The following is a 14,084-nucleotide window of genomic DNA, read 5'->3' on the forward strand; positions in this document are numbered from 1 at the left end:
AGAATTTCTTCATGAAAACAGTTGTTAAACATTGGAATGACCGCCCAGGGAGTCACCATCCCTGGAGGTGTTCAAGAAACAACTGGACATGGCACTTAGTGCCATGATCTAGTTTACAAGGCGATAGGTCAAAGGTTGGACTTGATGATCTTAGAGGTCTTTTCCAGCTTAAATCATTCTGTGATTCTCTAGTCAGCGTTTAACCTTTTAGCTGAGAAATGTGTTCCTGTTTGATGAGGGTAAAACCTGAGCTTTCTGGAGCAGGCATGGTTTCTCTCTTGCTCCTATATGAAAATAAAGCAAAACTTTTTAAATATATAATCACTGTTAAATTTTATTTTGGATTTTCTGCTTCTGATGTTGAAGAGAAGCCATGTTCTTGTTGGATTGCTGGGGTTTTTTTATCTTATTTCTGGTTTTTACCTTCAGTCGTTATGCTATTGTTATATAATTTCTCTTTGTTGTAGTGTGGAGGTCTTGTCCAGACATTTGATCTTGCAAACTTGGAGGAAGGCATCTGTTCTTAACAACCACTGTCTGTTGTTTTATGTTATTTAGAGAGTGAAGTTCTATATAGTTTTAATTTTTGGTGCTTTGTCTTTTTAGGTTTAGGTAACAGAAAGCTTCATATGTCATCATACAGTATCATATTAACAGCCAATATTTAAAACACAGCAGAAGTTATACTGCATAAGGTTCTTACATTCAGCAGCCAAGCAGTTATGTGAAACAGATGCTGACTGTGTAGTCATTCTTTGTGTTTCATTGAAGTATCATTTCATTTCCTTGAGGTCGAAGATAGTACTAGTTTTTACTGTGCTGGTTGTCTCCAAACCTGCTAATGAAGCCAGGCTTTATTTCTTCATTTCTGCAGGGATTGTAAATTTTCAGACAAAATATATAGAACATAGTCTCTCTTCTTTAATCTATTCAAGGACCAATTATCTCTTCATGCTCCTTTAAGATTCAGAGACAGGGAGCAAAGTTTGTTGTACTCTCTTTGCAGTTTTTCTTTGAACTACATGATACTAGAATATTAAAAATTTAACCAAGTTTCTGGTTTTTTTGTTGTTTTTGTTTCCTGAGACATGAACTTTCCTTCTTAACAGAAAGTAAGAGTTTTATCCAATTTCATAAATGATAAATGTTTTGTTTAAAAACCTTGAGTTTGATCCTGAAAAAGTAAGAATATATCTAGAGCTTTCAAATCTAACATTAGGCTTTCCTGAATTACTTGAAAAGAAAATCTTGCTTTATTTGCTGACCAAGTTGAACTGCCTCTTCTCTAAGCTGCTATTTTGCTATACCAATAATCCCTTCCTGATCCCCAAGAAACTAAAAAAATTACCCTTTCCCCCCCCCCCCCCCAGAATTTGGTCTTTAAGATAATACATATAATTCAAATTATTGTGGAGATGTGCCATGCCCCAGTCCACATTCTTTCAGAATTTACTATTACCAGGACAATTGGAAATATCCCTCTTTTTTATGCAATTGAGCTGAGTAATCAAGAAACTACAGTTGTGCTGATTTCCTCTTCCAGTGCAGTCATTTTTTGTGGGAACTAAGGATGAAATTGTGTATGATGAACATACAGAACAGTGGGAGAAGACTGGAAAAATAAGGCAGATAGTAATGTTTGTTGTTCAGAAGATTCTAACAGTGTTTTGCTGAAAAAAGTTTGGGACGCTGAATGCTGAGGTTGGTTCTCAAGATAGATAATGGAGGTGTAAAGGCAATAGGAAGCTTTTTCTTTAGTTTTAACAAATTCCAACCTGGAGACACAGTGGCTGAAATCACCATTTATTCCCTATTTTTTTAGTAATTTGCAGTTGTAATACTGTTGAAATGAATATGAAGTTGTGGTTTAGATATTTAATCAGGCCTATATCAACATTTAAGGTCCATCCTGGTAGTCAACTAAGAATTTCCAGTTGTCTTTTTTAGAATAAGTTATTTGATAATTTAGTTTAGTTTCTTGTAAATGCAGGCTTAGAAACAAGTGAGATGCCAAACACTGAGCCAAGTCAAATTTAAAAGAATGATTGTGGATGTGAGCAGCTCTTCTTCATACTAACAGCATGCTGTAGGGTTTAGTAATGTTCTCTCTTTTATTTATTAAAATATATTGTCATATGTTTGGGTTAGGTTTTGTGATACACCCTAAAGCCATTTCTCAAACACAGAGGCTACGTGTTGTGTAGTCATACTGGAAATTTCATTTAAGACAAAAATGTTTTAAGTGCTTAGCAAAAGCAAAGCGGGTAATATCAGGAATGCTCTTGTCTCCAGTTGGTTGAGCATGCCCAGGAAAAGAGATGAGAACTTGCCACCCCACTGCTGCTACTTCTTAAACTTGATTACCGAAGTAATAAATTCACATTCTTAGGCCAACTAAATTAATTGTCTAGGTGACAGCTTGAGAACAAATAGCTTTAAATAGTTTTGGTTAAACAAAGCATGTGTATTTTGCCTTAATTTGGAAGTAAAGACCAGCAGAAAAGAGAGTAGGAGGAGAAGCCACACTGTTGTGCAGTCCAACTTGAATAGTAAATATGAACTTCTGGAGAAGACAGCAACAGTTGTCAGGTAGCATCTGCCTGATGAAAAAAATGATGGACGAGGGAGAAAATAATGTTGCTCTATTAATTAGAATTGAAAATTTAAATACTTGTGGGAAATCTCTCTCTTCCTTTGCTCTGTGGAGGTAGAGTGGAGTACTGAACACCCTTCTAGCAACATAGCTGTCAGAGCAGTTAACATTTCATCAAGTTAGTCATCAGAAGACTGATCCTACAAGTAAATGCCAGCCTAAGTCATCTACACAGGGATGAACTAACACAAAGCAATAAAATCTCCATACTGTACTTGACTAAAAGGCAGTTGACACCTCTACGAAATCTGGTTGTGGAGTACATGCAATGCCATCTGCGCCATAGCTGCATCAGTTTACAGAATGTCTTAGCAGATGAAATTTTTAGATGACCCTGTTGAGCTGTCCACGCTGTTAGTTGCACAGAGACATTCAGCTTCCAAACGCATTAAAGTTAGATCTGTTTGCTATCAATCATGCTCAGCCTGCTGTTCAAATGGTGCCTGAGCCCAGGCTCTGTCACATAGTTTCCTCATTTCATAGATGGGAGATATCATTTGCACCTGCTTATGGACCTCTTTAACCTGAGTCCTGGGGAAGCTCTATTCAGCATAGTGATCTTACCATTGTCCTTTGGAAATATTGTGCTTTTTCTACAATTAGGTTTTTACAGTGTGAAAAGACAACCCACAGTTTGTCTCACTGCAAGTAGGAACCATGCACGCAACACCTATCACAGCTATGTAAATCGGATAAGCAAAACACAGAATTTCCTAGTAAAGCTTTTGTGGGTGGGGACTCGTTGTTTTTGTTCGTGAGATATTTTGTGGAGAGAAAAGCAGAACATTTGGTTTGCTTAAAAGTCTCTGTCGCCTGTTGGGCTTTCAATGCCATTTTCTTCAGGCAGAATCAAATGATAGACTGTAGCAGCATAGTTAGGCATCAGAAATTATACAACTATTTTATGAACAATATCCCCTCCAAAAAAAAAAAAATTTTATCTTTGATTCTTAGAAAGACCATGATCCTTCCAAAAGCTAAAGCTTTAAACTTCTGTGGGCCAGTTATCACAAGGGCTAAACAAAAATACACAGCTTGTGGTAGATTTGCTGCTTGTTTTGTATGCCTGCTAGTTTTAAGTGCCATGGAGAGAGACGTGTTTTGAGCTCTATTTGAGGTTAGCTGCACTGTTACCAAAGCTGTGACTGCAGCTCAGGGGAGAGTACATTTCACCTTTGCTGGGTGCTGGCAGCAGTCTTGCTGTGGGGATGTGCCGCTGCTTCTGAGATCCTGGCTGTCTCAGAGTCCTCTAGCAGATGTGGGAGAAGGACACAGATGGGGTAGTGGGTAGAGAGGAAGGTGGTAGAAGATTTTCTTGTTGCCAACAATTCTTTGCTAGCCCTAAAGGTTACTGTGTGTTTGAGAATTTAAAAAATGAACAACCCCAAACTCACAGAAAGAAAGAAAAAGAAGGGGTGAGAATGGCTGTCTGTGCCACCTGCTGCAAACTATTAAATCTTCAGATGTCAGGCTTAAATAGATGTTAAAGCATATTGCAAGGAACAGATATCATTCTCTTTCTTTTAAATTAATTTGTAAATTTTTTTATGAACTTTATAATGAATTTTATGTTCTTGACTAGAACAGTAGATATTTGCTTCAAATTGCATGTTTTATTTTAACATGGTAGTATAATACACACATCCAAGTAGATCAAACTGACTTTCTGCAGGCAAGTGTAAGTATAATGTTTTTAAAACTTCCAAGTGCTTGAAACCTGAATGTTGTTCCAACAGATTTAAATATCAGAGTAAGGTGGAGATTCAGAGTTGGAAACAGCACTTAAGTTAGCTAATAAGGAAAATACTGAAGGCTTGACTTCCAGATTAATCTCTCTGGGAAAGCCTGGAAGGCAGACAAGAGATGACAGAGATGGTTTCCATAAACTTTGGTTTGGTAAGAAAAATAAAATTAAGCAGCATAAACTTATATACATTTCTGATTTTTTATGTTTTGAATACAAAGGCAGAAAAATTTTTCCTCAACATCTTCTTTCTTTTCTTTTTCCTTTTGTGCTGTTTTCTCATATTGTAGTTGAATTGCTGCAGTGAATATAGCTGATTTGGCAGTCTCAAAATGTTCCTCTTTCTGGGGAAAAAGTGCCAGTTTCCTGCTGCCATGTTTTGTGCATTGCAGGAGGGCACTGCCTGAAAGCGTAGAGAAAGCAGGCTGTGATCACTTGGTCTTAGACCCTAGGAAGCAGAAGTCCTGGGACTTTGAATCTGGAGAAGGTTTTGGTTTAGGATCTGTGTTGTTGCAGTAGCCATACAAATTAGCCATAGCATGGTGACTGACATTACACCCATGCAAAACTTGTATCTCTGTGTGGATGTGTCTGTCAAAAGGGACGAATTCCATGCACATTCCTAGCAGGTATCTTAAACAGTATTTATAAATATATTTGTAATAAAAGGGAGCTAACACATTAAAAAAAAGAATTGTATACAGTATTTCTTCAAGGGTGGAATACTGGGAAACCTGCCCGTGATAGATAAGGAGCAGCCACATCTCTTGAATGTATTTCTAAGATTTCAGGCATCTTCTTGACTACTCAGGAAAATCTATTGGTTTTGCTTGTGAGGATATGATGGGAAGTGAAGTTATAAAAAGCAACATAAATTTAGAAACATTTATTTTCCAAAGGTTTTCTTGGAGTGAGAGAGTAGGGTGTATTTACAGATTTTGCAAGATGGATAGGAGATTTCTTTTTCCCTACCCTTCTTTCTTATTCCCTGACCCATGGGCCGGTGTTTCTCACAAAAAGATTTTGCAGCATAGTCCTTGGCATTTTTTCACCTTTATGCTTTATTAGAAATGTTCTGTTTAATATCAGTAGAGGAATGATCTATATAATACTTTAATTACCTGTAAAACCTTCAAAGTATGTAGGTGTCTTCATTTCAGGTGAGTGGATATATTTGAAGTGGTACAAAAGGTGTTTGCAGACTGCATTCTTTTATGTCCCCAAGTTAACTGTTTTTGATGGGAAGGGAAAAAATGTTCTTCCCTCCATTTGAGACTCTTAACTTTTCCAGACCTGTATTTTGAGGTTAACAAGAGTTTTCAATTGTGGACTAGACTGTGTTGAAGCAAGGGCTCTGTGACATTTGTTGTGCTCTTGATGGAGACTTGCTGCAAGTCTTACAAGTAACAAGCTTGACACATGTAAATTTCTTTCAGCCAATTTTTTCTGTAATGCTGTGTTCTGTTCTCCTGAAAGTACTGAAAAGGAGGGAATTGAAGGTAGCCTGAAACCACTGTGAATGAAGATGTAAATACAAGTATTCATAGCTGAAAGGAAGATCTTGCAGCTCTGTGTTTTGCATAATATTTATAGCAGTGTGTAGTAGTACTTGTGTGCACTGGTTCAGGTGAATGTTAAACTGCATATAAGTCAACATCTTCCTCCCAGCTCCCAGGGGGTACTGTTGGCACTGATACAAATAATTAACAGTGTTAATATAGGCACACTGTTCCTTTGACTGATAAAGAAAAAAATATTTATTTGATATTTAAAGATATTAAAATTATGGTCTTTAAAATTACAGTTAGTCGAGTAAACCTGGCCTGTAATAATGTGAAATGGTTGGGGTTTTGAATTGCAGCATCCTGTCATTTTTCTGTAAGGAGGGGTTTGTTTTTTTCCTGCTATAAAGTGATTCAAGCCTATGTTTGATTGAATACTGTTTCTTCTTTTAGAATAAGTGGTGTGATTGTGCCGAAGTGTGGGTTTTGTTGGTTTTTTCCCCCTAGTTTATTTGTAAATTGCATGTTTTAGTCACATCACAGGACTCAACCCACTCCTTAGCCGTAAGCAGTGGCTCTTGCTTGTGTTTGAGGAGCTGCTACCCTGAAGATCACATTTTAGCGAACCTGTCACATAGCACATTCCTTAGGTCTAACGTGGATTATCTTTTTCTGATGTTTTGGAGATTTTTTTTTTTTTTTTAATCTTAGTTTAGACAGTTTATTGGTTGAAGAAACATGCATATGGTTCGAAGCTGTCAGAGAAACACATGAGATCAGACTGGCAAACCTAAGTGCTTAATTCTTTGTGTAAGTATTGTTTGATGGGATGTTTTGGGTACTAGTTAAGTTGAATTCCTGGTTTATCACATCAGTCTTCTGAGATCCTAAGGATGTTTAATGGATACAAGTTGTATTCTGGATTTCCAAAGAACTCAGGCTTTGAATGTTCCTGTCTTTGAAACCCTTGGAATAGATTAAAAAATTAATTAATAGGATAATTTTGCTGAACTGCAGCTAAAAACTGCTTGGTTTCTAAGGCTGCATTTGTCATGCTGCAAAGTGTGATGGCTGAAACACTATTTATAGGCAAGTGTTTCCTGCCCAGGATAACTCAGGATAACTCCATTCCACTGCTCTGAGGAAAGAAGCTGAGAGCAGTTTCTATTCCCTGGATATGAAGAGTTAAGGCAAAAGAATATCAGGTTATTTGTCTTGTAGAAATTGTGACATCCAGCTGCTGATATCTTATTGATGCCAAGAATTATTTTTCAAGTGCATTTGCCAGAAAAATGGTTTGAAATGGCACCCTAAGGTACATGCTTTATCAGTCTTTTTTCTTGTCTGCTTAGTGCAAATTATTTTTATTCTTAAACCTTAGGTTGTGATTTCCTCAGAGCTGAAGTGTTAGCAATTTCAGAGCATGTCATTAGAGTAATGGAAGATCCTGAGGAAAATACAAAGTTTCATGGAACGTTTTAAGTTGGTTCTTATAACTGTGCCGTGGTGGCTGACCAGGGCTGGAGAGAAAAGGACTGCTGTACTTTGGTGGTGTTTCTTTTGGGACAGTTGACATGAAGAAAAAAAATTGAGCTGCTAAAGAACCTGAACCAAAAAGACAGGACCATAAGGTTGACAAATCAGTGTACTCCTTTTCTGGCTTCAGTGTCCCATGTAGGGATCCATAAGCTGCTTTCTTCCATGTGCCTGGATACAAGAGGTCAAATGCTCTGCAGTTCACCACAGTTTTTCTGTTTAGAGTGAGTATGGTTACAAAGATAAGACTCAGGTTCTAGCAGTGACATGTGATTGAAAAGTAGCTGACTGATGCTTAGAGTAAATAAGACAGATGTTATGTTGCTAGGAAAGAAAAAATATGTTCAAAGAACTGATCATGGTCTTGGCCTTTAAGTTCATAGAAAATGATTCTCTACTAGTTTTTAAAGTAATGTGATACTTCAGATGCCTGCGACACTGCTGTGTGTGGCTGTGTAAATAGTGTCCCTCTGGCAACATGCTCTACTTGGTTCTGAAGTAGACAGCTGTTCAGAAAGACTGGGGCATCTCACAGATGCTAAAAAATTCTTTCTAAGTACATTTGACAGATATTCGTGTGCTACAGAAACATAGAACTAGCTTTCAATGCAATCGCTCTTCTGTATATATAATAATAATCTTCAGGTGTTGATGGTAAAAGAAATAAAACGTGTCCTATCTGTGCATTGTTATTTTGAGTCTGGTTAAATTAACAGAGAGATTAAGCAAGGTCTTGACTTAGTCCTGTGACCGTTTGCCATTAAGTAGTCAACTCTATAGATCTTGTGCAGAATAAAACTGATTAAGTATGACTTTAGTATTCTCTGTAGGAAAAAGCGTGTGTGTTTATGTGTTGACAGTGTTTGGGCTAGGTGCAGATACAGAAACAAAGTGTTCAGGGTTCCAGTGTGACTGGTAAAAAGACAAGAGTAACTCCATTAGGCGAGATTTGAATACTCTTGAGTTGCGTACCTAAATTAGATGGAGCAAATGTTTATTTCTTCACTTCTGTTTAGTGACTGTCTTTTTTGTTGCACAATGTGTAAATTAAGCTAATATTTTAGGTATTCTATCAATGTTATGGTCATTATGTTGTATTGAAACCTCATTATGTTGCTCAGAAATTTTGTATCATTTTGTTTCATTGGAAAGCAGAGTTTTATTATTTTCAGCTCTTCATTCTTGTGTATATATGGAAGTTTACTTCTCCCTGTCTCAAAATAAGAAAAAGTGTCTATAAAAGGTGCCTTCAGCGCATTTTTGCAAGTCACTGTCTGGCAGACATGTCAAGTTTTCTACTAGACTACTGCTGCTGCTGTTGTTCACTGTTTAGTGTTCGTCCCCATGAGTGTAGTGCCAGATCCAGACATACAAAGAATAGCCCATATCCAAATCATAGTTTAGATAGTTTGACAGCTGTCAAATACAATTTTTTTTTTCCTACCTCATTGCTACAACATATGCTGCTCTCCAGGGGAGACAAAAGCTTTCTGTTGATAACCTTAGTGCTTGGCTTCTGTTGAGATGGCTGAGTGCTGCTGAACTGTGTCCTAAAAATTACTGTGGCATATAAGCCTATACAGTCACTCATGTGTCTACTGTTGGGCTCTTCCAGAATCCTTAGTGTGGTTGACAGAGCAAAAGTAGTTGAACTGAATGCCTTTGCATGTTGTCACCATAGCTCCTCATTCAGTGTTCAACTCACTATTGTATCATCATTTTCCTCATTAAGTGTCTAATTACTTTAATAGGCTTTCCTGACACCTTTTTTCCCCAATTATGAAGTGGTTGCCTGATGGTTTGGAGATGAACTTGAAGACCTTATCATGCTCAGAAATGAGCAACTGTCGTGACAGAAGCTGCAGGTTATGACAAGGAGCTGCAGGGCAAAGTGAAAAAGAATGGATAAAGATTTAGGTATCAGAGTTCCAAGATATTCCAGTGAGAAGGTAAAGGATTAGGCTGTGTGGTACTGCAAGCATGGTAGCTCTGCCAGTACTCATTAATAGAGAGAAGCTTTAAGGGAAGAAAGCTGCATTGAGTCAACTTCCTTCCTTATTTAAACAATGTTGATTGAAATTTGTGTGTGTTTATGTTGGATTTTTTCTTGCTTTTTTTTCTTTTTATTCTTTTAATGATAGGTAGGAGAGAAAATTTAGATAATTATTTTGATTATTCTAAGTAGATGGTTTATTTTCATTTACAAGTATTAAATTTGTTAAATTATTGTTGTTTTAATTAGTTCTCATTATTGTCTTGAAAGGAGCTGACAATATCAGGAAATACTGGAGTCGTTACTACCAAGGATCCCAAGGGGTAATATTTGTACTAGACAGCGCCTCCTCTGAAGATGATCTAGAAACTGCTAGGAATGAACTGCATTCTGCTCTCCAGCACCCACAGTTATGTACTTTGCCGTTTTTAATACTGGCCAATCACCAAGACAAGCCAGCAGCTCGCTCAGTACAAGAGGTATGTTAATGTGGCAGCTTCTTGCCTGTTTATATTTACTATCTGCACACCATTGATCCACTATCACTTATAACTCTGACATCCTGGTTAAGGACTGACCTCAGTTTCTTCTTTACTGTAAGTATGCAGACCAAGAACAGTCCCAATCCCTAAAAACTTAGTCCACTGCACTCTATACAGGCTTAGTTGTGCTGGAAAACAGACAAGTAATACTTGGATGCAATCATATCTTCTGCTTTCACCATATTTTGCTTAAGGGAGAGAAGATGTTTTTAAAAACTACTCTTATGAAAAGCTACTGGGACAGTGATTTTTTTTGTTTAGCTTGGGTTTTTATTTGCTATTAGTTTTAATTTTGCACTGTTCCATTACTCCATTCTTTTCAACTGCTTAAAGCAATATGTTGTGGCCATAGGTTGTCTTTTTTGTGTAAAAGCTTTTTCTGAATTGCTGTGTACTGATGTGAGGTCAGAGTTGCAATTCCTGAAGTCCTTAACTAGTTACGATCTTCCTGTTCCAAGGAGTAATGTTTTTGTCTAATTTCTAGCTATCACACAGTAAATAATGTAATTGTTCTATTCAGTGTACCTTTTGCTCTTGAGTTTCTGAGAAATTCATCTTGTCTACATTCCTATCATGTCAGATACATTTGAGGAAATGCTGAAAATTACTTCTGAAATTGTAGGAAGAAGTTAAAATCTGGTTGTATCATTCTGTTCATAAATGTCATTTAAAGGACTCCTCCTCTTAAAGATTATATGTGAAATCTGTTTCTTCTGTGAGTGCAGGAGAGTGAAAACTGTTTCAGCACCTTACCATGTTGCTGTTTTGTACTTAAACTAGATTCTTTCTTAGATTGTCTGAAATACAAGGTTTTAGACTTTCAACTCAGAACAAACTGATCTGTAGAATAGGTGCTCTTAGACAGTATAGCTGAACATACAGTTTTACTTCTTTATTGCTAATTATGCCTCTTTTCTTAGTCAAAAGACATTAAGCTAATTATTAAAATTAAATTTATTACTATTAAATTAAGCTTATAAATTATGTGTTAAGAAGTGATGTAAATGTGACTGGAGTATAGCAAGTGTTTTTAATATCAGAAGAGATTAAGTGACAGCTATGTAAACTACACTGTAAAATGTTTTTTAAATTGTTGATGCTTTTCTCTGAGAATTCACTCTAACGAAAAAGGAAAGAAAAGGAATTTGTATTTAATATATCAAGTTACATAAATAGGTAAATGATAGTGATGCAGAGATAGAATCTACAAGTTCTAGGTCTTGTTCATATAAAAACAGACCTAGAAAGAAATAATGAATATTTAAGGAAATTTAATATCAATTTTGATATACAAGTTTAATAATTTGGTGTAGTTTATTATACAGCATAAAAGCAAAGCATGCAGTCCTAAACCTTGCACTTAAAAACTGACAATATCCTGAGACACAACTGATTTGATTTTATCATCCAAATATAGCCTATGTGACTTGGCTTTAACTATTTTCATAGAGCAATACAGATTACATTTTTCATCAACAAAAGTGCTGTTTCTTACATGCTTTAAGTATTTCTTATTTTAGTACGTTTTTCATTTTTAGAGTGGCAAAATTTGGTTCAATGTTAAGTGAGGTTTTTGATGGCAAATAAAATTTAAGACATGTTCCTTGTCCAATTTCATATTAATAATGAATGCAGTGCCAGTTGGCTTGCTTTACAGCAAATTATACTTACAACTCTCTCATTTTGCAGCTGAACCTGTGTGGATAGACTTTTGGGCCTGAACTGAATTTTTTGTGTATGTAGAGTTAGCATTTCTTTTCTTTTATTGGCAGTACCCTCATTTTCACCTCATTCTTTATTACCAGTTGCTTGAAATCTCAGTAGGGTAATAGATCTCTATATAGTTACAATAACATTTAAATAGGTTTCTACTGCATGCTTTAAAAAAAAAAAATCTTAACAGTTTCTTATCATAGCAGACAAGTCTTATTGCTAATGTGAGTATGTATGAAATGCAGAATACAACAGTTTTGTTAGATGTGCACAGCACATGTATGTTGTCAGGAAAAAAAACTACCTACCCTGTATCAAGAGCTCAGTGATTTTGAAATTCTTTACCTAAGAATAGTGGAAAGCAAAATTAAAAGGGAAAAAATAAAAAAAAGAGGAGAATATCACAAAGTTGTTACAAAGTAGAAGCCTTCTTCAGTCATTTTTACCTATGTTAAAATGGTAATTTCTTGCCTTCCTGTTTGCCTCATTATTGAGATGTGGAATAGAAGTAAAATGATGAATCATTAGACCATTGCTTATATCAAAACCAGCTTATTAAAGTATTTAACAAATATAATATGTTGAGCATTGAGAGTTTTGTTAGGCATTTTTGCAGAACTAAATCCATTAATTAGAGGTGTTACCTTGATTTTTTCATGTGCCAGAAGACATATGAATCACAGCTGAAATTTAAAAATATGTATGCATTCTTTTAGGCAACAAATTGCCTTTCTTTAATGGATATGAAAGGACTCCTCAGAGTATAATTAAGGAAAATGTCTGAGTTGAGTGGTGCATAATAGGAAATGTAGAAAAATATTTATCTATAACAAAAATTCTTCACAAAACTGTGCAAGTGCCAAGCAGTTTCTGCAACAGATGTTAGTTATATTTATTGTTGGGAAGTGCAGTTGCTTCAATTTTTAAAAATGTTGTACTTTGTTTAATGTGGTTTTTTCCTTGCATTGCTTAGGTAGCAATGGTATTGTAGAACCCGCGTGCTGTAAGTAATAAGCAATCTCATGAATGGTTCAATTCACAGCTATAATAGATACTTGCAAAAATATCCAAATAACTTACTTAATTTATGAAATGCAATTTAACCTAATTCATTTTGCAGAATATGCTTCATATTACTGAAGTGACCAGGGAAAATTACAGGAGGAGCCAAGCTGAAATACTAATCAGTAAATGTAATCCTTTTTTCCCTGAGTTCAGTTTCTGGTTAGCTGTTTCCTGGTTATATTTTGATTTTAAAATGAAATCAAGAGAGTAAGCTTGAAATTTCATTGTAGAAACTATAAATGAAGATGTCCTTCATATTTCTCTTACGTAGACTTCCATGGTGGTTATTCCATCTTCCCATGTCGAAGATATTTGTAAGTTGTTTTGTTTTTCCTGTGACAATAGCACTTATTTAGACATTTTCAAATGTCTGCTAAGTGATTTCAACAGAGCCATGCTGAAATAAAGACTTCGTATATTAACTAGGCTGTAAAACTGTTACAATTGTATTTGACTAAATAGGTTTGCTCCAAAATAATCTTACTTCAGATTAAAATTACAGTAATGAAGAACTAATCATATGTAAGTCAGTTCTGACTGTAGTTTTGGAAACCTTATGAAATAGTCAATAAAACTTTGTATAAGTGAAAAATAAATTCAGTTACTCAGCATATGAGGGAAGGTGGTGGCATATCAGTTTGGCCATGGTTTCCAAAATACAGGGTGCAGTTCCAAAACAGTTTACTTAATTATATATTTTTAAAAATAAGTATCTTGTTGATGGAATGTGCTTTTTCTTTTCCACACAAGAGTACTTTTGATTATCAAAACTGGTTTTGATTAGTCAGATTTCTGTTACAAGCCTAAAATATTGCAGGATAGTGATGGTGATAAAAGGGCTTCAAATTGCTTTGAAAGGGAACAGGCGTTTCTGTGATTATCAACTTGTTGAGTTTTATTTTGGAGTGTCTACTACTTCTGTGTATCAGAAGCTCGATATTGCAGTGGATTCTTCTCAGTTGAACCAATGTGCAGAGAGAGACACTTTTCTCCCAGATCAGAGTAATATTTTGGAGCTGCATGTGTTGGAAGTTGTTGGTAGGCACTATATTTTAAGAGCAGGCTATTCTGGACTCTTGTCTGAATGTGTTCAGGACTGCTGGAAGCTATATAGGACTGAACCAAATTGAACTAGTTTTTCCAGTTCACTGGTGGAGCAGCTACTTGTTTGGCAGTATGTTGACTTTGGGATGTTTATTTTTTTGTATTTAAGGCTGTCTTTAAGATTGTTGTTGTGCTAGATGATCAGTGTAGGTCCACTCCATTTGAACTATTCTATTCCAAGACCATATATACGAACACATTCATAGATTATAAGCTGTTGGTGGGTTTTTCT

At 35.9% G+C, this 14,084-nt stretch overlaps 1 protein-coding gene across 1 annotated transcript in view; it reads left to right on the forward strand.

Annotated features, from left to right (window-relative positions):
• Positions 1-14,084, forward strand: part of ARL15 (ARF like GTPase 15) — a 230,204-nt gene that overhangs the window by 89,063 nt on the left and 127,057 nt on the right. The window contains exon 4 of the mRNA XM_082301488.1: positions 9,699-9,907. Within this exon, the coding sequence (XP_082157614.1) occupies positions 9,699-9,907 (209 nt within the window). The remainder of the gene's footprint in view (positions 1-9,698; positions 9,908-14,084) is intronic.

The sequence above is a fragment of the Coloeus monedula genome, assembly GCF_965178545.1.
Source record: "Coloeus monedula genome assembly, chromosome: Z".
In the NCBI taxonomy this organism is placed as follows: Eukaryota; Metazoa; Chordata; class Aves; order Passeriformes; family Corvidae; genus Coloeus; species Coloeus monedula.